General features: G+C 48.6%; 1 protein-coding gene across 1 annotated transcript in view; it reads right to left on the reverse strand.

The window, feature by feature from the left end:
• The window catches only part of RAPGEF5 (Rap guanine nucleotide exchange factor 5), a 249,155-nt gene that overhangs the window by 132,448 nt on the left and 89,586 nt on the right, over positions 1 to 27,121 (reverse strand). Inside the window, exon 7 of the mRNA XM_062179032.1 lies at positions 26,725 to 26,773. Coding sequence (XP_062035016.1) covers positions 26,725 to 26,773 — 49 coding nt within the window. The remainder of the gene's footprint in view (positions 1 to 26,724; positions 26,774 to 27,121) is intronic.

A 27,121-nucleotide genomic window follows, 5' to 3' on the forward strand; every position in this document is an offset into this window, starting at 1 on the left:
GTTGGATACTGGGCCAACATTTAAACTTTTGTCAGTAACATAATCTTTCACCTGTATGACGCATTTTCACAGACAAAATGCTCTTTCACCCAGGGTCTTGTCCTATGTTCAAGCAGAGAACTGGGGAGGTGAAATCATCCCCACTTTATGGATGCAGAGACTGAGACCCGCAAGGGGCAGTGGCCTGGCCCAGCCCTCACGGGTAAAGTGTGCATGTCTCTGGCTGCCCACCTCTGCCGCCACCAAGGGTGGAGCTGCACAGCTCCGGGCAGATGACAGCAAATCCAGCCAGGCGGATGGATCCAGCCCGGGACTTCTTCCCGTGGCTCTCCTTTCTGATGACAAACAACAGAAAGTCATAGGGAGACTTGGTGCATAAATTAAGGTCAAAATGCACCGCAATGGGTGTTTTTCCCCCAAAGAGAATGAGTTGTGGCCCAGGTCGGGGTCTTTGATGTGTTCTGTGGGTTGTGGACATAAACATGTTAGGAAAACACATCCCCGTTTCCAGTCCACGGGAGGCAAAACCCAGTTGCTCACTGTGTAAACAATCCTCTATCTCGCAGTACCAGCCTGCAGAGGGACATAATATTTATTTTAGGTGCCCACTTTGTGCCGCGCGCCACGCCTGGGCAGCAAGGCACACATTTTGTGCAGGCGCCCTGGACCAAGGCCGCCATGGGAAACGCCTGGACAGGAGGGACAGAGGCCTCCTGGGCCCGAGCACAGAGCTACCAAGGATTCCCAGCGCTCAAATCTCTCCCCGTCTTCAAAAACAAGAGGGAAGTCGGAAACGTAACGCACTGCTGTTTTTGTATTTACGGATACTCGTGCTGGGATTTGAAAACCACGGGGGACAGTACTCACCGTGTCGTCACCCCACGTGGAATTACAACTGGCCCGCCCGGTGCTGGTGGACCCACTCTCTGAAAGCTGACCAACGACCGCCGACCGCCGCCTGTCTGTCCCGACGGTTGGTTCCCAGCCTGTCTGTCACATTTGAGACTGTGGACTTAAAACTCTCTTTCCTGTGTCCTTTGATTATCCTTGAAGTCTCAAGGAACGCGAGCCTTTCCCCAGGGCCCCTTTCCGGGTGATCTTATCAGCTCCCACGGTGTCAGCTCTCCCTACTGTGCTGCTGACTCCCGGATCTCTGTCTCCGTCTCTGCCCTCTCCCCTCCCTGGGCTCGGGGCTGCATGCAGAGCGTTTTTTATGCCATGAACCATAAGCGTGTGTGCCGTGCCCAGGCTTCCAGGACAGGTGCAGGGGAATGAGCCATTAACAGGCTATGCACATGCACAGGTGTGGGACCACAGGCAGGGCCTCCGCCGCCGGGGTCCCTGGGTTTTGGTGTAGGCCACCAAGTGCCACAGCAGCCAGGCTCAGTGGTCCACATGTGTCTTTCGCAGACAGACCTCACAAGTCCTGCCTTCCTCCTCCTCCAGTGTTCCCACTGTGCTGCCTCTGCCTCCCTCGCAGCTCATGACCTTTCTGTTCTCACCTGGCCTCCTCCTGCAGCCGCTGCTCCTCAGTGCACTGTGCACACAGCAGCCCCAGTCCATTTCCCAATCGGGAGTCCGGTCGTGGCCGCTGTGCAACTCAGAACCAGCTCAGGGTCCACGGCCCCCTGATGTGGCAGGGCTTGGTCCAGGGGTGCACAGGTTTGAAAGCTTGGACCTATTGCTCCTCATGCTCCCTAACACTGGCCAGCCATCAGGCTGAAGCCCTAGGCCTGGCCTCGAAGGCAGGGCCACGGGGCCACAGACTCTCCCTTAGGGTGCATCTCCCATGCTTCCGTGTCCGGCCCAGGATGCCTCATTCCAGGCCTCACCAGGTGCACCTGCTCCTGTCCACTGGGGCCCCCAGCCCAAGCACTATCAACTTAACGCACAGCAGACTGAAGCCTCACTCTGCAGCCAAGGCCCTAGCAAGAAAGAGGATTTCTTCCTGGCCTCACACAGCTGTTTTTATGCACATTCATGCTTTTCTTTATCTCGGGGTTTGATCATGAGCAAAACAAACACCGGGCTCCACCAATTTGCACTGTGGGTCCCTGGAGAAGAGAGAGGATCCTTTTCACATCCCCAGCACTGGGAACAATTTCTATAACATGGTAGTGCTAACACATGGTCTAGTGACCTGACTCAAAGCGACCAGTTCAGAAAGTAGTCACTGGGGCCAGTGCTGGGGTACACCAGGTAAAGCCACTGCCTGTGATGCTGGCCTCTTATATGGGTGCCAGTTCCAGTCCTTAGCTGCTCTGCTTCCGATCCAGCTCCCTGCTAATGCACCCGGGAAAGCAGCACAGATGGCTCAAGTGCTTGTGCCCCTGCCTCCCACGTGGGAGACCCAGATGGGATTCCAGGCTCTTGGCTTCAGTCTGACCCAGCCCTGGTCATTTGGAGAGTGAATCAGCAAATGGAAAATCTCTCTCTCTCTCAAACTCTGCCTTTCCAATAAATAAATAAAATAAATCATATAAAAGCAAGTCATTACAAGATAGATACAACTGGAATAAAATGTCACACCCAGTTTAGTGGGGAGAGATTAAGATTAAGAAAGAAGAGGCCAGCATTGTGGTGTAGCAGGTAAAGCTGCCGCCTGCGACGCCAGCATCCGTAAGGGCACTGGTTCCAGTTCCAGCTGCTCCACTGCTGACCCAGCTCCCTGCTAATGCACCTGGGAAAAGCAGCAGAGGGTGGCCTAAGTTTTTGGGCCACTGCCATCCGCAAGAAGATCCTGGCTTTGGTCTGACCCAGCCCTGGCCCGTGAAGCCATCTGGGGAGTGAACCAGCAGATGGAAGATCTCTTTGTCTGTAACTCCGCCTTTCAAGTAAACAAATCTCAATTCAAACTTAATAAAAGATTATGAAAGAGGCATCAAAGGCCAAGGGGAGGAAGAGCTCACCCATGGGGAAGGTGGAACAAAGCAAGGGAACAGGAAGCTAAAGGGAGTCTGGAAAACACAGAGACTAAGCCAGAGAAGCGGGCTGGGGGCTGTCGGGCTGCAGGTCACCCTCTTTACGCCATCCTGGGTTACACACACCTGTTCCGCAGTTCTCTCGGAGGGCTCATGAGGAACGGAGATTCTGTGGACGCCACTCCTCGGAATCCAGACACTCCCTCCCTCTGGGTCCCCTCCCTGCGTCATTGTTCTGTCTCGCTTACAATATTGTTGTGTAACTTTGCTGTGAGCTGACAAGATGGAGTCTCACTTTTTTTTTTTTTTTTTTTTTTTTTTTTTTTTTTTTTGAGAGATAGAGTTAGACAGTGAGAGAGACAGAGAGAAAAGTCTTCCTTCCGTTGGTTCACCCCCCAAATGGCCGCTACGGCCGGCACTGAGCCAATCCATAGCCAGGAGCCAGGTGCTTCCTCCTGGTCTCCCATGCGGGTGCAGGGCCCAAGCACTTGGGCCATCCTCCACTGCCTTCCCGGGCCATAGCAGAGAGCTGGCCTGGAAGAGGGGCAACCGGGATAGAATCCGGCACCCCAACTGGGACTAGAACCCAGGGTGCCAGTGCCGCAGGCGGAGGATTAGCCTAGTGAGCTGTGGCGCCAGCCTTCACATATTTTCTAATACTGTTATTAATTTTCCTGCTGCTCATAATTTGCCTCGCACACGTATCACCTGCGTGGATAGAGTTGCACGGTGCAGGCCTAGCAATAGCCACTGTATGAGGAGGCTTCAGAGTTACCAGCACGTGCCAGCTGGAAACCAATAACTCTACAGGTTTGGGGGGCGGGCCCTGGGCAAGGTGCACGTGCCGGCTGGAAGAGCACCCCTCAGTGATGCAGTCTTACACAGGAATCTACACGTTTCCAGGAGGTCTGACCAACTTCCTGGGCCACAGTAGACTCCATTTACATTCTGAAAGCTACGTGACGCTTCATACAAAAGCCCGAGTTACATGGGGTGAAGTGGGTGGAGTCTCTGTTGCTCAGTGCTGTTTGCAGGCAGGTGTACAGTGGGTCTGAGCCCTGCGCTGATGGCCCACGATGGTTCCACAGATGGGAACGTGGAGCCCGGGAGATGCTAAACAGCTTGCCCAGAACTACGCAGGAGACAGCTACGGCTAAGTGTCTGGGTCAGACTCTTTGATCTGCATCAAAGTGCTATAAAGGTTAAATTGTCAAAAAATGGGTAGAACAGGAGTGAGGCTGAGAACAGAACTGGAGGTTCACTGCCAACGGTCTAGGCAAGAACTTATGTTTCCTACTAAGATGTCAGTCTGAAACTTTACGCATTTAATTTGAAAGGCAGAGAGACAGACAGAGAGGGAGATCTCATCCACTGGTTCACTCCCCAAATGCCCACGAGAGCCAGGGCTGGGCCAGGCTGAACCCAGGAGCCAACAACTCAATCCAGGTCTCCCACATGGGTGGCAGGAATCCAATTACTTGAGGCCTCACCTGCTGCCCCCAGGGTGCACATTAGCAGGAAGCTGGAATGTGGAGCAGAGCTGGGACTTGCACCAGGCATTTGGATATAGGATGCCAGCATCCCAAGGGGTGATTTACTGCTGTGAAAAACCCCTGCCCCAAACGGCTCGTTTTGAAAATGCTCCTTTCTATTCCCTTCTCCTCCAGCCCTGCCCAAGCCCCCCAACCCCCAGGTTTCTACAGAACAGAAGGTAAGTGCTTGCTGCGTGTTCAAAGGAAATGCATGACTTTCACAAACACAGGGCTGATGCTATGGAAATGCATGACATCAGACATCACAATGAATCTGCAGTGAGAAGATGAAAAAGGGTCTGTCTCCCCAGCGGACACCAGAGGCTGCGGGCTCTGGGCTGCAGGATTTACCCCTGCCTGGAGGCACACAGGGGTCCATTTCAATTCGTAGGCTTTGTAGTACAGCCAAGACTCTCCAAATTTCCTTCTCCTCCATTTCCCTTTAAAAATGTTTATTTTGCTGGAAGATGCATGGGTGCACGTGCACACACGCACACGCATACACACACAGATCTCTCACGCCCTCGTTCACTCCCCAAATGTCCACAACAGCCAGGATCAGGCCAGGCTGAAGCCAGGAGCACAAGACTCAATCTGGGTGTCCCACGTGGGTGGCAGGGATCCAAGGACTTGCACCATCACTGCTGCCACCCAGGGGGATGCTGGAGTCAGGAGCAGAAGTAGAACCCGAATTCAGACGTTCCCATATAGCCTCTGACTATCCAAGGCGTGACTCAACCACTGTGCCGAACACTTCTCCTTCTGCTTCTCCATGTTTCTACAGTGCTTCCTTCTGAATAAGATTTTCTACCTGTGCAATCAGAGTTATGATACTGTGTTACTAGAGCAAGGGTTCCCCTACTAGGTCCTTTAATTAGAGCAAAAACAGAGCCCATGGCCAAGGTCACACACAGAGACCTGCACTTGAATCCAGTCGCCTGCTCTGTCACCAGCCTTCCAAGGAAATTTACTGGAAACAAAATAAAATACACGCTGTCTTTTCGTGCAGAGACAGCTTGCATACTGTCCAACTAAAATAAAACCACAATGGACTAAAATCAAGGTAACCTTGGCTACAATTTTCCGTCAGCATTTTTCTCAAGAGGCAGAGAGATGGTAGCTTAAGTGCTTTTCAACGGATGTGCTCTGGGGACCAGAGAGATTTGGGCCAATCTGCAATAGTCACCTGGTGAAAGACATGAGTGGCGATGGTTCTCAAGTGTTTGCTCCTTTAAGAAGATCCAAGGGCATCTTACTTCTCTACCTTCTCCAAGCCCTGTCAGGAACTAAACTGTTAAAGATCCATCTCCGCTGGCAAAAGCCAAACTGATTTCTGAGCCTAACTGCATCCGCGTAAAGCCTCCTGCTTTATGTGCCTCCCTCTAGTACGTTCGCTGTTGGCGTCATTCCCCAGAGTAAGAAAGGGAGCCCCTGGGAGCTGCTAAGTCCCATCAGATGGCTCAGCCAGGTCAGAACCCAAGTCTCTTGTTTTGCTTTTCACATCTACGCAACTCTGCCATGGGGATTGTAATACTTCAGGAAAACCAATGGATCAGATCTTATCAGTAAGGTTGCTTTAAAAAAAAATTCTATTATTTATTTTCTTTAGTTGAAAGGCAGAGAGAGAGAGAGAAAGAGAGAGAGAGAGAGAGAGAGAGAGAGAGAGAGAGAGAGAAACATCATCCCACTCACTGGTTCACTCCCCAGATACCCTCAACAGCTGGGGCTGGCCAAGGCCTATGCCTGGATCTGGGAACTCAATCCAGGTCTCCCACATGGGTGGCAGGGACCCTAATGCTCCCTCGCAGGGTGTGCATTAGCAAGAAGCTGGAACTGGGAGCAGAGCCAGGACTGGAACGCAGTCACTCTGATGTGGGATGCAGGGTGTCCCGAACAGTGATCCAATCACCAGGCCAAATGCCCATCCCACACTAAGGTTTTATAGCACACAAGTAAGCTACATTTAAAAAAATAATGTTTAGGGGTTGGCTGGTGTAGTGGGTAAAGCAGCCGCTTGTGGTGCCAGCAACCTATATGAGTGCTGATTTGAGTCCCAGCTACCCCACTTCCAATCCTGCTCTCTGCTAATGCACCTGGCAAGGCAGCAGCAGGTGGCCCAAGTGCTCAGGCCCCTGTACCTGCATGGGAGACCCAAAAGAAGCTCCTGGCTCCTGGACGTTGTGACCATCTACAGATTGAACCGGCAGATGGAAGACCTCTCTTTCTGTCTCTCTCTGTAGCTCTACCTCTCAAATGAATAGATAAAATTGTTTAAAAAATCATTCACATTTCTATTCTGACATCCAAGCTAGGATCTTGTGCCCAGACCCCAGGCTTGGGAGGGGAAAATCTGCAGAGAAATGCTGCTTTCCCTTGCTCAGCAAGAACCGGCAAATCTAGAGCCTTCGCTCCCACGATGGAAAGGCCACTGGCTCGTGCCCGGAGCAGGACATCTGGAAGGAACACCCTAGACAGGCTCAGGCTGTCCCCCTGCCTCTTCCAAGCAGGAAGAGGCAACAGAGGCGGCAGAAGAGAGCTAGGAGCCGGGTCTCTGGTGGGTGTGGGTCTGAGAGGCGAGGTCAGGTTAGACGGTTGAGGGGACACTGAGGACAGGCCATCTGGTTTGCACATGGATCCAGCACTGACCTACAGCAGACAGGGCCGCCAAGTGTGCGCTGCTGCGTGGAGGAGCGGCTAGCACTGGAGGGCAGGGGCGGGTGGGGGCAGGTTTATTGCTCCCTGAGCTGCTCCTTCTCGGGATGGACAAGGCACTGCAATGCGGCCTGCCTTCCTCGGAGGCCAGAGACTCCATGGAGCACACGGCAAGGAGGGAGGGAGTTCCAGCTTCAGTGAGAGACCCTGGCCTGGCTGCGATGTAGCCCCATCACCACTGGGTCTACTGGGGCTCAGTGACTGGCGCAGGCACCTCTGCAGGGACCAGAGGAGGGGCCCAGGGGCACCACATGGCTCTTGCATGCCAGGGGCTGAGTGATCCAAAGGGTTAAGACTGAAAGTTGCCCCAGGCTGGAGCTGTGCCCAGAACCGACACAATTTCATGTCAGAAGCTGCGAAATACTGCTCACTGGTAGTTACATAGCAGCTGTGAGGACCACACAGCAATTGTTGAAAAACTCTGCATCTCCACGTAGTAAATGCTTTTTCAAAAGGTTTATTTATTTATTTAGTTGAAAGGCAGAGTGACAGAGAGTGAGGGAGGGAGAGAGAGAGATTTTCTATCTGATGTTTCACTCCCCAAATGTATGCAACAGCTGGGACTGTGCCAGGCAGAAGCCAGGAACCCAAAACTCCATTTGGGTCTCCCATGTGGGTGGCAGGGGCCCAAAGACATGGGTCATCACATGTTGCCTCCCAGGTACATCAGCAGGAAGCTGGATCAGAAGTGGAACAGCCGGGGGACTGGCCCTGTGGTGTAACAGGTTAAGCCTCCACCTGCGACACCTGCATCCCATATGGGCACCGGTTCAAGACCCAGCTATTCCATTTCCAATCCAGCTCCCTGATAATGCACCTGGGAAAGCAGCGGAGGATGGCCCAAGTCCTTGGGCCCTGGCACCCATGTGGGAAACCCAGAAGCAGCTCTGGGTTTCTGGCATTGGCCTGGCCCAGCCTCAGCTATTACAGCCATTTGGGGAGTGAACCAGCTTGGAAGATCTCTTTCTCTCTGTAACTCTGACTTTCAAATAAATAAATAAATAAATAAAATAGAAGAAGTGGAATAGCTGGGACTCAAACCGGTAACTCCAATATAGGATATGGGTGTTCCAATCCGTCGCACCACAATGCTGGCCCGCAGTGAATAACTTTGAGTCTGGGCTGCTATGTCACCATTTTTGAGAATTAATGTAAGCACTTTAATGGCTGCTATGAGAAAATAATCTCCTAAGATTGCCATATAGCAAAACTAAGTGGTTTTAACTAACTAAGCAGTTAGGCTGCAGGTGAAGACCGCCAGCACACCACATGGGAGTGCCTGGGTCCAAGGCCTAGTTCAGCTCCTGATGCAGCTTCCTGCTAACGTGCACCAAGAGAGGCAGCTAGCAACTGGGTCTCTGCCACTCATAAAGGAGGCCTGGGAGGAGCTCCCGGCTCGCAGCTTCAGGCTGGCTGAGTCCTGGCTACTGCAGGCATTTGGGAAGCGAATCAGCTGATGGGAGCTCTGTTGTGTGCATTCTCTCTGTGTGTGTCTCAAATACATAAAAGGAAATAAAAATTCGAGCTAAAATATATTTTTGGAGAAATGTTTTGATACATTTGTTGTTTTATTTTTTATTTTTTATTTTTTGACAGGCAGAATGGACAGTGAGAGAGAGAAACAGAGAGAAAGGTCTTCCTTTACCGTTGGTTCACCCTCCAATGGCTGCCGCGGCCGGCGCACCGCGCTGATCCGAAGGCAGGAGCCAGGTGCTTCTCCTGGTCTCCCATGCGGGTGCAGGGCCCAAGCACTTGGGCCATCCTCCACTGCACTCCCTGGCCACAGCAGAGAGCTGGCCTGGAAGAGGGGCAACCAGGACAGAATCTGGCGCCCCGACTGGGACTAGAACCTGGTGTGCCAGCACCGCAAGGTGGAGGATTAGCCTAGTGAGCCGCGGCGCCGGCAGGTACATTTGTTGTTTATCAATACAAATGATTTTATTTACTTTTTATTTTCAATTGAAAATAAAAATTTATTTTTATTTACTTTTTATTTTCAATTGAAAATAAAAATTTATTTTTATTTACTTTTTATTTTCAACTGACAATTAAAATTTATTTTTCAATTGAAAAATAATTATACATATGCATGGGGTGCCATATGATGTTGTGATATATGTAAACATTGCAAAGTGATTGTGTATGCACTGTGGAATGATTACATTACAATACACAATCTCATTTCAGGTTCAAGAGCCTTATATAAAATGGCACACTATTTGCAAAAGGTCTATGCGAATCCTCTTTAATTCTTTAAACCACGTCTAGATTATTGATAATACTATGGCAATGTAAATAGTTATTATGTTGCTAGGGAGAATGACAAGAAAAGCAAGTAGAGATGCTGCCATCATGCGGCATGCAAACAAGGTCTTAGATGAACAAGGCTCTACTAAGGTGGACTGAGGGCCTGGCAGGGGGTGCCTGCGCGTCACCTCATGTGTATGCACTTGGTGTGGTGCCCAGTGTGCAAATTCGAGTTTTGTTCATTGGAACTTTCTGGAATTATTTTTTCAAATATATTCAATTTATGGTTGGCTAAACGCGTAGATGCAGAATCTGCAGACAGGTATACATTGAGGAATGATTATAGATCGGGTTAAATCATCCGCCGTCCAGTATCCTTACCATTTTTTTTTAATAGCAAAAACATTGAAAATCTATTCTTTAGCCATTCTGAAGTGCACAGTGTATTATTAACCACGTGGGTCATGCTGCTGTGTCACAGATCTCAACAATGCGGTCCTCCTGCATTTGTACCTCTGGTTACCATATCCCCAGCAGTCTACTCCCTGCTTCTGCAAGTTCAGCGTTGGCAGACTCCGTGAATACCACACTTCACACAGCCTCTGCCTTTTTGTGCCCAACTTAACTCCACTTGGCACAGTGTCCTCCGGCTCCACCTAGTCTACCCCCAGGGATAGCACTTCCTCCTCTTCAGAGCATCACTGGTGTTCCATTGTCTGCCTGTGCTCTATTCCCCCCATCCCATCCGTATACCCACAGATGGATGCTTGGGCTGACAGCGCATCTCGGCTATCGGGAATAACGCTGCTCCGAATAGGAAGTGTGGATCCTTCTTTGCCAAAGTGATTCCAGTTCTTGTGCAAACCTGGAAGCGTGAGTGCTGGCCACACGCTAACTGGGTTAGGCCTCTGCTGAGGACCCTCCACGCTGGGTCCCACACGGCTGCACCAGCACTAATGCACACACTCACAGCACTGACCAAGGTTCCCTTTTCTGTCTCCTCCTGTGCTTTTGATAATGACATCCCAACAGGTGACAGGGGATTTCTCATCATGATTTTAATTTGCAGCTCCCAGGTAATTAGTGATGCTGAGCATTTTTTCATAAACCTGCTGGCCACGTGTAGGTCTTCATGTGAGAAAAGAAGTCCTTTGTCCATTTCTAAATAGAATTGCATTCTTGCTACTGAGTTGTCTGAGTTCCTCACGTGACCATTATTCCTTACGTTATTATATTGTTGCCTTAGGTTTTAACCTCTTATTGTACGATTTGTGGGTATTTTCTCCCACTGCACGTGCTGTCTCTTCATGCTGTTAACTGTGTCCTTGGCTGTTTCAGTTTGCTGTGGTCCCGTCTGTCTATTTTTACTTTTGTTGGCCTGTGGTTTTGGAGTCTTATCCAAAAGAGCCATTGCCCAGACGGAAGGCGCGGAGCTCTCCCTGTGTTCTTTAGTGGTTTTACAGTTTCAGGTCTCACATTTAGACATTAATCCATTGTGAGCTGATTTTTTTATATATGATATGACTGAAGGGTCCAATTTCACTCTTCAGCAGGTGGATACACAGGTTTTTTCAGCACCGATCACTGAGGAGACTGTCCACTCCGCGTACATTTCAAGTCCACACCGAAGGCAAAGAGCCAGCTCTCTTCTCAAATATATAAAAGCATATGCAGTTTGAATTTCAACACGAATCTGACAACATCACGGGTGATTTTGTCTACGTGACATTCTTCTGAAAACATCAAGGTCGTGAAAAAACAACCGCACTTGTGGACTCCAAGAAAGCTCCGTTGGCAGAGGGTGGCAGGGCGGGGAGGCCAGGCCGTCCAAATAGATGTGCTCTGTTAATGAAGCTGTCTGTTTGGCCCCCAAACCATGCCATTGGCTGATTCGTGCACTTCTTTGATTATGAGCAAAATACAGCAACTTCAATCACTGGACTTGGGCATGCATTCGGAGCTTCGGTTAGTTGCAGCGATGACCTTGAAGACTAAGGGTTCAAGGTGCTGGCTGAGCCTGCAGACTAGGTGGCTGCTTCAGCACCTGTGAGGCCTATGGATGGATTCTGCCCACTGTGGGAACAGTCCAGACAGCCACCCCAATCCCTGGGGACCACTTTACTACTCCTGGGTGATGACACAGGGGATGCACCTGCCCTTTTCTCTGCTTCCAGAAGCAGGATACAGGGAGTGAGTCTTGTAGACACAACGCAAAATCCAAGCAAGAAAATCAGAACCTCTAGGCTGAGCACAGCACACTGCACATGCGCTCGGTGCCCTGTACGGCAGCTGGAGTGCAGGAAGATGGAGAGCACTAACACGCATGTCTGTTCCTAAGGCTATGACGGGAACTGCAGCCCCAAATGTCTCCTGGTCGTTCTTCCACCTGAAAACAAGCCCATGACAAGGATGGTGGAAACTTCCCCAATTCATCATAATTGTTGTTAGCGTGAATGCTGTGGGCTTTCTTTGTTATTAAATGTTGGCATTTTCAATCAACAGCAATGTGCCACTTCTCGGCAAAAGAATCCAACACGCACATCAGTTCATCTGATCTGGGGTCTGCTCACAGCGTGCAAGGCCCTGGCTTTGGAGCAGGTGCACCTCAGTGGAGCTGGGCTTCAATTCACATTCCTTTTACATCAGGGGATATCAGCTCCAAAACACATGTCTTCCTGACACTTCTCCTACAGAACCTTCGGTCAGAATGCCTGCTGACTCCAGACTCTGCCCACCAAATAAAGCTTGGGAATGATTCTCTCCGTTCAGACAGCTTTCACCGCCGATGTCATGAGAGCTTTATTATGTCTGTTACTATTCCCGTGAGAAAACTCTCTATTCCAGTAGGGAAACAGTGAAATGCTAGGCCATCCTCCAATAAATGAGCTAGGAGCAGAAACGTAAAGTATATTTTTGATTTTCTCTCCCATGCTTGGTTCCTTAGACCAACAAACACCCTTTATAAAACGTCACTCACTTCCTGAGTCTGTAGATCATACAGACTTTGGAATGTGTTTGTCAATGTCTGGCATAAGTCCCTTAGGATTCTATAAAGGCTCCTTAAAATTCAGATGCAGGGTCCTCACTCACAGGAAGTCCCAAGAGGCGTGGCCCGGGAATTAGCACCATTACCAAGCCTGCTGCAGGTAACTGCTATGCAAATTAAAACTGTGGACCACTTCTTTGGAGGAACCAAATTTTATTTGGTCAAGGAGGAATTCTGATGCCGCTGTTTAGAAAGAGACCTAGAGGGGGCTGGCACTGTGGATTAGCATTGCCGGCATCCCATATAGGCGCTGGTTTGAGTTCCAGCTACTCCACTTCTGATCCAGCTCTCTACTGTGGCCTGGGAAAGCAGTAGAAGATGGCCCAAGTCCCTGGTCCCCTGTACCCATATTAGACCCAGAAGAAGCTCCTGGCTCCTGGCTTTGGACTGGCACAATTCTGGCTATTGTGGCCATCTGGGGAGTGAACCAGCGGATGGAACACTTCTCTCTCTCTCTCTCTCTCTCTCTCTCTCTCTCTCTCTCTCTCTCTTTCTCCCTGCCTCTCTGTAAGTCTGCCTTTCAAACAAATAAATCTTAAAAAAAATAAAAATAAAAAAAGAAAGAGGCCTAGAATTATTCCATAAAGCCTCAATCCCTCTGTGTTCCTGCATCTGCAAACAGAACAGCTTCCTGTCAAAATATCCTGCTTCAAGCCTCACTGACCACAGGGTGACCATTTCTACGGATCTCTTCCTATCCACTTAAAAGAAGCTGTCTGACTCAGACACTGTCCAGTGCTGGGTATGTGTGTGTTACAGAACAGAACAGTCCGAGGGCCAAGTTTCTCCTCTGTCTTAAGTATCACTGATCCTGGCAGACGTGGAGACTTGGCAAGAGAGAGCCCCTGCTCTGTGTTGCCACCCCGGAGCATGGCCAACTTAACATCCACCAACCGGGCTCACGTCGTTTCCAGCTTCACTGACAACAGCTCCATTTGCACGGTGGTTTGTGCAATTAGACCTTTAATGTGATGAAGGACGGATAAGAGCTGGGTCACATCCCCAGGAGCAGGGTTTCTCCTTACTTGTCAATTATAAATGACAGCAGAAAATGCCAGCTCCCAACAGGGGGAAGCATGGGGAGGAGTTTCTGTAGATTTGTACTAAGAAAAAGTGAAACAAAGATGGAGAAGGAAATTGAATTACCAGCAATTACTATTTCTCTATTCCTGCTTTTCTGGTCTGTTTTGTTTTGGTACTTAAAAAGCAGAGAGGGGGCCAGCACTGTGGCGTAGCAGGTAAAGCTGCTGCCTGCAGTGCCGGCATCCTATACAGCTACTCCTCTTCTGATTCAGATCTCTGCTATGGCCTGGGAAATCAGTGGAAGATGGCCCAAGTGCTTGGGCCCCTGCACCCACATGGGAGACTTAGAAGAAGCTCCTGGCTCCTGGCTCTGGATCAGCCCAGCTCTGGCCATTGTAGCCATCTGGGGAGTGAACCAGCAAATAGAAGACCTCTCTCTGTCTCTCCCTCTGTCTGTAACCTTACCTCTCAAATATTTTTTTAACATTTATATATTTACTTGAAAGTCAGTTACACAGAGAAAGGAGGAGAGGCAGAGAGAGAGACACAGAGAGAGGTTTTCCATCCACTGGTTCACTCCCCAGATGGCCACCACATCTGGAGCTGTGCTAATCCAAAGCCAGGAGTCAGGAGCTTCTTCTGGGTCTCCCACATGGGTGCAGGGACCCAAGGACTGGGCCATTTTCTACTGCTTTCCTAGGTCATAGCAGAGAGCTGGATCAGAAGTGGAGCAGCTGGGACTTGAACTGGCACTCATATAGGATGCCAGCACTGCAGACGGTGGCTTTACCTGCTACGCCACAGTGCTGGCCCCTCAAATAAATAAATAAATAAATACACACACACACACACACACACACACACACACACACATATATATATATATATATATATAAAAGCAGAGAGACACAGGAAGAGGAAGACAGACAGATCTCTCATTCAATGGTTTACGCCCCAAATGCCCACAACAGTCAGGCCTGGGCCAAGCTGAAACCAGCAGCCCAGAACTCAATCTGGACTTGCCACTGAGCAGCAAGGATCCAACAACTTGAACTATGACCTGCAGTCTCACAGGGTGTGCACCTGCAGAGAAGCCAGAACAGGAGGCAGAGCTGAGACCTGAAACCAGGCACTGGGATGTGGGATGCAGGTGCCCAGTGCAGTGCCTTAACCCCGCCCCCAGCACCTGGCCCCTGTATTCCTGCATTCTTATGCAGCAGGTGGCGACATACAATTGAGAGGAGGGAAGCTTCTTAGCATCTAAGCCTAGGAGACCTTCCGAAGCCTCTGCGTACTCCAGTCATGGAGCAAGCCCACCTCCTCCCCCTTTAAACAAAAACCATCAAGAAAGGGAAACTGAGGCAGCAGGAAGACCGTGATTACCACAGGCAACACAGCGTGTGTAGGAATCTGATGTTCGGACTGCGCTCGGAGCAGCACTATTTCCCAGCTTTAGTGCCCGAGAGATAGGATTTGAGCCACAAATCGTCTCTCATTTCATCTTCTTCCAATAGCTCCTTAAATATTTTAATACTTAGAGTTTTAAAATATCTACAGATCGCTTTTTCTTTTTACCTTAGGGGCACAGAGAATCAGGCCCAGAATTATTAAAAAAAAGGGGGGGGACTATGCACCAGTTTCCCTCCCTAGCCCCCCCCAGGCACCCCCCAAAAATAATGGCCTGTGTGGTCCCACCCTCACCCCCCAGGGCTTAGCCCCGCCCCAGGCTCCCAGGCTCCGCCCCTGCTTGCTGGGTGGCAGAGATCAAGGTTTATCTGGAAGGCCATTCCCACTCACCAGGGGATGGAGAACAAAGGAGCTGGCAAGCTTTAGGGGCCAAGCTGCCCGGCCAAGAGTGTATTAAAGACACTTGGATTGCCTCAGTCAGCTCATTAGCTCAACACATGCAAAACCTAAATCAGGAGATAATCTGCCCTTGATTGTGCCGCTGGCTTCCCGATGTGGTGTCACTAACCCAGCAGGGTGATAACAGGGTGGCTCACAGCAAACAGCCAGCCGGCTGCCCACACTGGGGAACAGGAGTGGATGGGACTTGAACTTTTATGAAAGTTGAGCCCTGTAGGAAGTTTCACTGATCCCCCCCCCAAAAAAAAATTTACCAGGGAGACCTCTGTGTTTGTGCTTTGAAATTTAAATCAACTTAAATATAAATTGCTCTCCCTTTTTTTGGTCATTATGAGACAGAAATCAAGTGTGGGTTTCAGCTCTCTGGTGTGCAAAATGGTCATTAACTTTCTTCTGACCTTAGGTGCACAGTTAATATTGAACTGATGCAAGGGAATGCTCATTCTGCTGATCCAGTTCCCTCCCAGGAGCTGCAGTGCCGGCAGCTGCGTCTTAGCTTCCAACTAGGCACCCGTGTTATTAAAACGGTGGTCTAGGCTCCACTTTAGGCTCTGGCCCTGGTAGCCCCCAAGGCCCAACCACCAGTGTCAGCTCCACCCCTGCCCTAACGGGATTCGCTGCTCCTACTCCCCCTCCACCCCCTCGTAGCAAAGGTATAATAGGACCTGCTTCCTGGACCCAGGTTCTCTTTTTCCTTCTTTGCCCCTTGTGGGATTCCTCCTCCCCCTGCCCCCCACATCAATAAACCCTTTCCCTAACTCCCGTGTTTGGTTTTTTGGTGCGTTCCGTGGTAGCCTTACAAACTGGCCTCTCCTGTCTTAACTCCCACCTCTCTGCTACAACCCTCAGGTCCCTGCTCCTCAGTGTGCAGTCACTGGTAGAAAGCAGACAGGAAGAAGCAGGAATCTCAGCAGTGCAGAGTGACCGTTCCGGACAGATGAGAACAGAGCCTGCTGGTCACAGTGCAGGGACAGAGACCGGAGCGCCCCGTTCCCCACCCCCGCAGGCTCTCATTCTCCACAATGGGAACCAGCTCCAACCAAAGCACTGTGGATGGCTTCTGTGTGTTACACACGCCCTCCCTGAACTGTCCTGCAGCCTGTTTTTGAACACCAACATCTCAAAACCCTGGCTTCATGGAATGTGCCCAGTTGTGGGTTGTAATTATTCACTTCCTTTGTCCAATCAGCTTCACGTGCTATCTAAATGGACATGATCACATTGAGAGATGAAAAACCAAATGATCTTGCCTTGCTTCCTAATTTCCTGAATTCTAAACAATCCACAGGGTTGAAGAAGTCCCACTTCGACTCAATACTCTCAGGTCTCTTGCTAGTCAGAAGGAATGAGTGCAAAGGGCTATTTTCTTTGGTACTATGCCACTGAAGCCACTGAATGGTTATTTATCACCTCGACTTAATAGTGCTAATTACAAAAGACAGTGTCATGGGAATTCTTTTATAAAGGCCATTTTCTTTGGATCCCAGTGGGAGAGTTAGGAAAAATGTACCAAGCATCTGCTACTTGCATTTTCAATGATTGCTGGGCTTTACGGGTGCTATATAAGTATTAATTTTTTTTTGATGGTAAGAATCTTACATGTCTAAATATCTTTCCACTTTCCACTGCGTGGAGATGGACTGTTTCAAGACCTGTACTGTGGTTTTTCATGCCACATTTTTTAAAACGGAAAGAAGCAACCTGCCCACCAATGAACGGACCACTGCTCGGTGAGCACAGGCACGGCTGGAGACGGGACGCGAACACGGGAGATCTGTCAGCGAGCAGGGACGGAGGAACTGTCTCTGGGAATGTGAGGACAAGGAGTTAGCTTAGCACCCAGAAGGGGGACGATCCTTAGAACTTCAGAAGTCAGCACGGTGCCAGGCAAAGCTCTCTTCCGGGGAGAAGAGCCAACACCATCAATCAGCCAGGCCAACACCATCAATCAGCCAAGACAGGCGTGCTGTGCTAGTTATCTTAGAGGAAAATACACTCTACGTCTTTCTCTTGGTCGACAAAGGCTACTTTCAGTGGGGTTACGAGGCGACGGGGCAGGCTTCTGTCGCGCATGCGTGAGAGTGATGCAGGTGGGTGGGCCAATCACAGCCCGCGTGGGGGAAAACACCAGAGCTGAGAGAACACAGGTGCACCCTCCAAGGACAGGCTGCGGGAGTCTTAGGAAAACTGAAGGGCTGGAAACATCACTAAAAAATAAGCACAATCTCTTGATTATTTAAAATACAGCCAACGGGATTCTGTTCAAAGGCAGCGTTCTGTAGCTTGAACGCTCAGCTCTCGGAGAGCAGATAGGGGGAAAAAAATCACTCAGGAGATTGCAACGGGTTTTTAAGGACATTTATGTTGTTTACAAGAAATATTATCACACGGTATCAGAAACGTGAGAGGATTTGAAACAGCAATAATTACACTAGTGTGAGAAGCCGTCTGCTGGCTCTTAATTTTGTTTTTTAATCTCTAGTCTAAAATCCCATGTTGACATGCCTTCAAAATATGAGCTTTGTGCTTGCCAAAATATGGGAGGGAAGTCAAATATGACGCTACGATGAAAGACGAATATGTCATCTAAAAATAGAGGAAAACTTTATAGGAGTGAAGGAGTGGGAGCAATCCCATAGGTTGAAGGTAATTTTTCTTGTAAACATACAAAAGGAAAAGCCTTATTCTTTACTGCTAAAGTAGCCAATCAATCAATCAATCGATCGATTGAATTTCTCATGACAAAGCTGCACAGACATTTTTCCTTGGCATATGTCTTTTCAATTGTGTCAGACCTCAAACCTCACAAATGGCCCACATCAGAGTGCCCAGTCAGTGTGCCATTCTCTCCGGTCGTATACACATGTACTTAAGAGGGAGACGGAAAGCCACTGCATCTTCCTAAAATGTGTTACTCGTGACCAGCGCTTGTTAGTATCAGGAGAACTGCAAAGCTGAGACTTTAGAACAACCAGGGTGGTTGTTAGAAAACCCTCATTTTGTCTAACAGGTCCACCAGGATTCCTACATCCAAGTGGGAGACCCAGAGGAGGCTCTTGGCTCCTGGCTTCAGATCAGCCCAGCTGCAACAGTTGTGGCTATTTGGGGAGTGAACTAGCAAATGGAAGACCTTTCTTTCTGTCTCTCCCTCATTCTGTCTGCAACCCCACCTCTCAAATAAAAACACACACACATAATTGGGTCCCTGCAGCCCAAGTGGGGGGGGGGTGTCTCAGACTGACCTCCCGGCTCTTGCCTTTGACCTTGTCCCACCCAGCTATTGCAGGCATTTGGAGAATGGACCCGTGGATGGGAGCTCTGTCTCTGTCTCTCTGCCTCTCAAATAAATTAATAAGTTTAAAATAATAGAATCATCTTGCATTTTTTATGTGGACAAATGCATCTTCTGCTCATGATGACTGTTGGTCTCTATCCTACTCATCCACACAACTCCTGATTTTTCATATTATGCCATGAGTTAGGGCCCTGCAAAGTGACATTCAATAACATCAATGGTGGTTCACATTCAGCAAAATCAGTGATAGTTCACGTTTAATAATACCAGAGATAGCTCATGCTCTCATGTCCCTGACTTTAAGTAAATGTTTTCTGATTAGAAAAGTAATGAGGAGGGCTGGCACCGTGGCTTACACCTGCGGTGTCAGCATCCCATAAGGGCACTGGTTCTAGTCCCAGTTGCTCCTGTTCCAGTCCAGCTCTCTGCTGTGACCCAGAAGGGCAGTGGAGGATGGCCCAAGTGCTTGGGCCCCTGCACCCGCATAGGAGACCAGGAAGAAGCACCTGGCTCCTGGCTTTCGATCGGCGTAGCGCCAGCCATGGCGGCCATTTGGGGAGTGAACCAACAGAAGGAAGACCTTTCTTTCTATCTTTCTCTCTCACTGTCTATAAATCTACCTGTCAAATTAAAAAAAAAAATACTTGCAAAATACATTATGTGCCTGTTGTACTGTCAATTGCCTCTTTAAAAAAAAAAAGAAAGAAAGAAAGAAAAGTAATGAGGACAAGGACTGCTTTAGAGAGAAACAAAGGCTTCTTTCTTCTACCCTCCAAACCACAGTAAATTTGAGAGAGGCTAAAATAAGCAAAGGTGCATATCACTGTATTCAAAGAATCCAAATACACTACCTGTCCAGAACTTGAGTTCATGCTGAGAATGGAGGAGAAATAATAATGGTTCTGTGCAAGAGAGCCTGAGTTACAGGTATGAGGTTCATTCATTCCTCATTTGGTCCTAATCAGGCACCTACTGGACGCCAGGTACAGTAGAGGGCATGGAGGACCCCACCGTGAGCAAGAGCACATTTGGACCCAAGTGTGATTAACATGTAGCCCATATTTCATAAATGGAATTGTACTAGTGAGTCCACAGCAAGCTGAACAAAGAACACTTACTATTGTGATTTTAGAAGGTGACAGAACACAGAACCATCCAGCACAGCCTTAATGAGAGCCCCAGCTACAGAATTGTTTCTTGTGTATGTTTGTTTTTAAAACCAGTTTGAGGGTTTTGTTTGTTTGTTTGTCTTTAGAACAAAGAAGAAAAGAAGCAGGGTCTATGTGTAGTCTAAAAAAAAGTATTAAAATGATAGTTGCCACATCTGGAGTTTGACAGAAGGAATTGATTACCCTAATATCTTATGTCTTGCAGTAAAACTGTTAATTAGGGCTCAGGTGGCCATGCCAGATTTATGTGTAACTGGAAGAGGTTATTCAAATGAGCATCACTAGGAAGAAAAAGTTCTGGCTTCAGCTCACCATACAAACAGAGATAAAAGTAACTGCCAATCAGTGTAGGTTCTATAAATGAATCAAGGTTCACACTTAGTAAAAATCCACTTTCTTGTAATTTTCTAAGAGGCCATTAGGATGTGCCTTTAAGTGGTTTTCTGCACTGAGAACAAACCTTAGTGATAGTAATAGCATTTTACAGCTTCATACAATTTACAGAAATTAGCACAGATACCCTTGCACCTCTTCTCTTTGCCTGGATTGCTTATTCCGCTGCTAATGGTAGCTAATCGGTGTCTTGGGAGATGCGTTTCTTCCCTTTTGCAAGAAACCCACTGCCAAAGCACTTCTAGCTCTAATTGTCTTTATTTTGTACCCACGCATTTTTTTTTAAGATTTATTTTTATTTCTTTGAAAGGCAGAGTTAGAAAAAGAAAGACACAGAGAGACCCTCCATCCACTGGTTACTCCCCAAAGACCCACATTGACCAAAGCAAGGAGCCTGGATCTCCATCTGGGTCTCCCACATTGGGTGGCAGGGGCCCAAGCACCTGGGCCACCTTCCACTGAGTTCCCAGGCCATAAGTAGAGGAGCAGCCGGGACAGGAACCGGCGCCCACAGGGGATGCCAGCACCATAGGCGGAGGCTTCGCCCACTATGCCACAGTGCCGGCCCTGAACCCCATTGGTCGAGTCATCACCTGCTGCCCCCTAGGGCTCACACTACCAGGAAGCTGGGGTTGGGAAAGGACTGAGACTTGAGCCCACACACTCCAACATGGCATGGGGACATCCTAAGCACAAGACCAAATGCCTGCCCCCCACCAGGTCATTTTTAAGACGAGTTATTGGAAATCATTTGAGTCCAACGCTTGCATGAAACACGAAGATTAAGAATTCTCACATGGCCTAAAAAGAGCCAATTAGAAGACAAAACAGAAGCAGATATGGATAAACTGATTCTGAAGTTGATACAGAATGGGAAATAACCAGAAGAGCCAACAAAATACTGAAGAAGAACAAAGGTGGAGAGCTGACGCTGCCCAGTTTCAAGACTTAAAAGCGGCAGTCGTCAAGGCATGTGGTATTGGTAGAAGAATAAACAGACCAAGGTACAGAACAGAGAGCCCAGAAACAGAGCGTCACAAATACAACCAACAGATCTCTGACAGAGAAGCAGAGGCAGGGCAGGCGTGCAGTGCCGGCATCCCACACAGGTGCCAGTTTGCATCCTGGTTGTCCTGCTTCTGAACCAGCTCTCTGCTAATGCCCTGGAAAAGCAGTGGAAGATGGCCCAAGGCTTGGGCCCCAACACCCATGTGAGAGACCTGGATGAAGCTCCTGGCTTCAGCCTGGCTCAACCCTTGTCTCTGTGGATAGAAGATCTCTCTCTCTCTCTCTGTCTCTCTATCTCTCTGCCTCTCTGTAACTCTTTTTTTTTAAGATTTATTTTTTATTTTTATTTGAAAGAGAGAGAGAGAGAGGGAAAGAGAGAGAGAGAGGGAAAGAGAGAGAGAGAGAGAGAGAGAGAGGCCTTCCATCCGCTGGTTCACTCCCCAGATGGCTGCAGCAGCCAAAACTACACCTATCTGAAGCCAGGAGGCAGGAGCTACCTCCTGGTCTCACGTGGTTGCAGGGGCCCAAGGACCTGGGCCATCTTCTACTACTTTCCCAGGCTATAGCAGACAGCTGGATTGGAAGTACGGCAGCCGAGACACGAACAGGTGGCCATACGGGATGCCGGCGCTTCAGGCCAGGGCTTTAACCCTCTGTGCCTTCTCTGTAACTCTTTGAAATAAACAAATCTTAAAAAAAAAAGAAAAGATAAGAAAGAAAAGAGCCAAGGGCAATGCAAGGTAGAAAGAATGTTCTTTTCACAAATGGTGCAGAAAGAACTGGACACCCATGTGCAAAGTGATGAATCTAGATACGGGCTGTACACCCTTCAGAACAACGAACTCCAATGAACCACGGACCTGAAGACAAAGCACAAAACTATAAGACTCTCAGATGATAACACAGGAGAAAACTTGGATGACCTTGGATGCGGTAATGACTTTTTAGGGATAGCACCAAAGGCGTGACTCATGAGAGAAATAACTGGTAAAGTTTTTACTAAAACAAAACCTCTATTTATAATAGGCACCCTATTTATAAAGGCACTTTTAACAGAATGAGAAAACAAGCCACAGGCCGGGAGGAAATATTTGCAGAAGACCTGTCAGATAAAGGACTGTTAGTCAAAATACACAACAAACTCTTAAAACTCAACAATGAGAAAATGAACAAGCCAATTAACGCACCAAAGATCTCAAGAGATGCCTCCCTGAGCGTCCTGGGTCATTAGAGAGCTGCCAATCACAATGAGCTATCCCTGCAAACCTATCAGAGTTTGTACAATCCAGAGCAAGGACACCAACACACGCCGGGGGGGACGTGGAGGAACGGGCACTCGCATTCATTGCTGGTGGGGATACAGAACAGCGCAGCCACGTTGGAAGACAGTTTGGCAGTTTCTAACAAGATTTAACATACTCCTATCACATAATCCTATAATCACATTCCTTGGTATTTACCTCAACGAGCTGAAAACATCTAAACACATAAAAATCTGCATATCGATGTTTATAGTAGCCTTATGTGTAACTGTTAAAACTTCAAAGCATAGTATGGGCTTGTGGCACGCTGGTTAACTTAACCAATTAGGTCACCCACAACTCATATTGCTGTGCCTGGTTAGAAGATACCTACTCTGTGGCTGGAGCTGTGGCACAGAGAATAAAGCTGTTGCCTGCAGTGCCGGCATCCCATATGGACGCTGGTTCAAATCCTGGCTGCTCCACTTCCGACCCATTTTCTGCTATGGCCTGGGAAAGAAGTGGAAGATGGCCCAAGTTCTTGGGCCCCTGCACCCATGTGGGAGACACAGAAGAAGCTCCTGACTCCCAGCTTTGGACTGTTGCAGCTCCAGCTGCTGCAGCCAATTGGGGAGTGAACCATCAGATGGAAGACCTCTCTCTCTCTGCTGCTCCTCTCTGTGTAACTCTTTCACGTAAATAAATAAATCATTTTTTTTTTTTTTGACAGGCAGAGTTAGACAGTGAGAGAGAAAGACAGAGAGAAAGGTCTTCCTTCCTTTGGTTCCCTCCCCAAATGGCCGCTACGGCTGGCACTGTGCTGATCCGAAGGCAGGAGCCAGGTGCTTCCTACTGGTCTCCCATGTGGGTGCAGGGCCCAAGCACTTGGGCGATCCTCCACTGCCTTCCCAGGCCACAGCAGAGAGCTGGACTGGAAGAGGAGCAACCGGGACAGAATCTGGCGTCCCATCCGGGACTAGAACCTGGGGTGCTGGCACCGCAGGTGGAGGATTAGCCTAGTGAGCCATGGTGCTGGCTGTAAATAAATAAATCTTTAAAAAAAAAATCTACTCCACTTCAGATCCAGCTTCTTGCTAACACATACCCTGGGTTAAAGCAGGTGATGGCTCAAGTACTTGGTTCCTGCCACCCATGGGGGAGATCTGGTTTGAGTTCTGAGCTCCTAGTTTCAGCCTGGCCCACCCCTGGCTGTCATGGATGTTTTGGGGAATGAGTCAGCAGACAGACTCTCTCTCTCTCCATATTTCTCTCTCTCAAATAAAAAATGAAAATAAAGAAATAAAATTAAAAGTTAAAAGCAATGAGGATGTCCTTTAGTAGATGAATAGATCAATAAACCATGGTACATCCAGACAACAGAATCTCACCCAGCTCTAAAGAGAAATAAACTATGAAGCCATGAAAAAAAAAAAAAAAAAAAAAAAAAAAAGAAGGGAGAAATGGAAGACTTAAATGCATATGTTCGATAAATAATGAAATAATTCAGTCTTAAAAGCTACTATATAATTCTAGCCATTCAAGTTTAAGGTAAATTAGAGAGAGAGTAAAAAGACCATGGGTTATCAGGGGTTGGAGTGGGGGAGGATGAATGGTTAGACCCTACTCTGCGCGAGGCTGTAATGTGGCTATGAGTCTTTGCACATTTGTCCACACCCGCAGGATGTACAGAAGCAGGAGGGAACCCTAATGTGACCAAGGGACTCCCAGTGACAGCGGTGTGTCCGTGTAGGACCACTGACTGCAGCCAAAGTACCTGTCGAGTTTGGGATGCTGGCCACTTGGGGAGTGAACCAGTGGATGGAAGACCTCTCCCTCTCCCTCTCACTGCCTCTGCCTCTCTGTAACTTTGTCTTTCAAGTAAAAAAATGCATCTTTAAAAGAAAGGAAGCCAGTGTAGCCGCAAACGAGTAACATGAGGCAGGGCAGGGAGCTGGAAACACCCTGCACCCACGTTGCCATCTGGGCTGTGGCGCTGCCCCACGGTTGTACTAGATGCCACCACCGAGCAGCCCGGGAACAGGGTACTCAGACTCTGTCTGCACTGTCTCTTACAACAGTATGTGAATGGGCAATGATCTCAAAATCAAGGTGCGTGTCTAAGATGATCTCACTCTTAACAAAGCTGAATATTAATAGATAGCAACAGCAATATGTGCATATTAATAAGGAAAGGTATCTGGAAAGAGATACAACCAAAGGGGGTTGGTGGTTGTGTTGGTGAGATGACGTGTGATTTTTCAGTTTCTTCTTCATACGTTCATGTATTATAAAAGTTCTCTCAGTGAGAATGCTCAACTAAGATAGCAAGAATAAATGAAGCTATTTTCATTACAGAAATAGTATGTTATTATATACAATTTTTTTCACTGATCATTTCACCATCTGCATATTAATTCTTTAAAACATCATTTCAAAGGCCGATTGGCTCCATTATGGCCATCCATCAATGATACTGGCTCCCGATGAGAGAGACTTGGGTGGCTGGCTTGCTTCCATGCTGTTTTCAACAGAACCACGCACATCCTTCCACTGCAAACTTCACGTGCACCTCTAATTGGGTCCCACAGCTACGCCCCAGCCGTGCAAGGGCTGGCTCATAGAGCTGTGAACACTGTGCACATTGAACAACTGCTCTCCTGAAAAACCACGTCCCTGTGGCTACTGTGTGTGAGGAGTTCCCAAAATGACAATCGCATTCCGAGCTGCACAGAGGGCATAAGGAAGGAAAACGGATGTGTTAACCTCATCCGGTGACATCAAGACCTGAGGAGACGGCACCACAATCGTCACTTCCCACCATCTAGCATGTGTGGGTCTTTGCCTACTCCTCTTCATTTCCCTTCAAACCACCCAGCCTGACGTCGCAGCCACTCTCTTGGCCTTGATCACCTGTCCCTACCCTGTTCCCCTGCCTCCTTGCTGCCACTCAACCACACTGGGCACGCCTCTGCTGACCACACCTGCCTGGCACACCCCTCCGGGGCTCCCTTCTGTCCTGACTCTGCACTTTGGCTCAGGCATGCTCGGACACACGGCCGTCCTGTCCCACTCAGGGAAAACCAGGCGCTCCCCACCCCAGCCTCCCGTGCTGGATTTCCTCGGTCATTCTTTGGCAGTGACACGTGCTACTTTATGATTATTATTATTACTTCCTATCTTATTCTGAAACATCAAGAAGACAAATCCCACCCTCCCAGGCACTGCCATCCCAACTCGTCCAGGATGTGCAGACAACTCCCGTCCCTGTTACCAAGATCCGCTCCAGCCCGACTGATTTCTCAGCCGTCCCTCAAACAACTCCGTGCTGCTGTCCGCCTCCCCTCTACAAACACCTGCAATGCACCTGGGCTCAGACACTGTCCCTTCAGCTTCTCCTCCACCACCTTCGTGACGCCCAGGCTGCGTCCTCTACGTCAGCCAAACCCACACGGGAAGTGACAGCAATGTAACGAGGGAATTCACACTCAAAAACCCAACCAGGAGACGAGCCAGCGCGTAGACTGCCACTGGAAAAGGAAAGCTGTGAAGCGTGAGCCCTTCCCGTGCCACTGACTGCTTCAAAATCCGCCCTCGTTTTGAGGCTGACGTAGTCTTGCTGCCTGAAAAGTCCCCGTCCAGTTCACCATTATCCAGGAAGTACTTTCCTAGCGATTCCCATTCCATTCAGCACTGGCCTCCTCCCTCTGAACGGGAACGGTGCAGGCCGCCTCCTTCTGACATGCAGAGTGCTTTTTCTCCTCCCTTACAAGGTATGTGCAAGCTCCCACTTCCTTTCCACACGTCACCGCCATAGATGATACCCCACAGGTGTGGGACTTAGATCCACGCAGCCAGTCCCAGGAAGAATACTGACCTTGCCATGTCATTCAGCAATTACTTTTAGAAGAAACGACTTGGAATGTTTTTTTAAAGCATTCTTACACAAAGATCGTCCCCCGTGGAACGCAGTCTTCTTTGTTGGTATGATATGGCATGCAAGGTGCACTTACACCCTTCTCACGGGAGCAGTGGACGGCAAACATGTTTGTAAATCTCGCTTTTCCTTGGAATTGGAAATAAGCTAGAGCACAGGTAGTGAAAGTATAAGAACCACATATACAGCATCCTGCGCCATTTTGATGGTGGAATAAATCATCCTGAAAGCAGTGACATTCTCTGCTTCCCACACGGAGGCTTCCAGAGACACGCTCTGCTGTGAACTGTCCCCAAAGCGCTCGACTCCCCCGGCAGCCCCTGCAGAGACTACTCACCAGACTTCCTTGCTTTCAAAGCAATAACAGCAGCAAGCTCTCTCTGCACCTAATAAAATATTAGAGGGGAAAAAAAATCAAATCACAAGAAGAAAATACAGCTTGAGAAAGTAGCACTTTGTTTTTAGATCTGCAACCCAAACTAAGAGCAGCCACAAGAAAGTACAGGTTTTCTCTCCTCACTTATTTGTTGCTTGTTTGCATTCAGTACATGGAAACATGTCTGCATAGGGATTTTGGGCCAATAATCTGGAAGAATCCCATAGACTTACTTAAAAAACAACTTAGTTGCCAGAATGTATACACTGTGCAACACTGGTGCATATACCACAACGACAGAGAGCACTTCAGAGAGCTCACTGTATTGCATCAGAAATAATGCAAATATGAATTAAAT

This window comes from Lepus europaeus, chromosome 20, assembly GCF_033115175.1.
Source record: "Lepus europaeus isolate LE1 chromosome 20, mLepTim1.pri, whole genome shotgun sequence".
Lineage (NCBI taxonomy): Eukaryota > Metazoa > Chordata > Mammalia > Lagomorpha > Leporidae > Lepus > Lepus europaeus.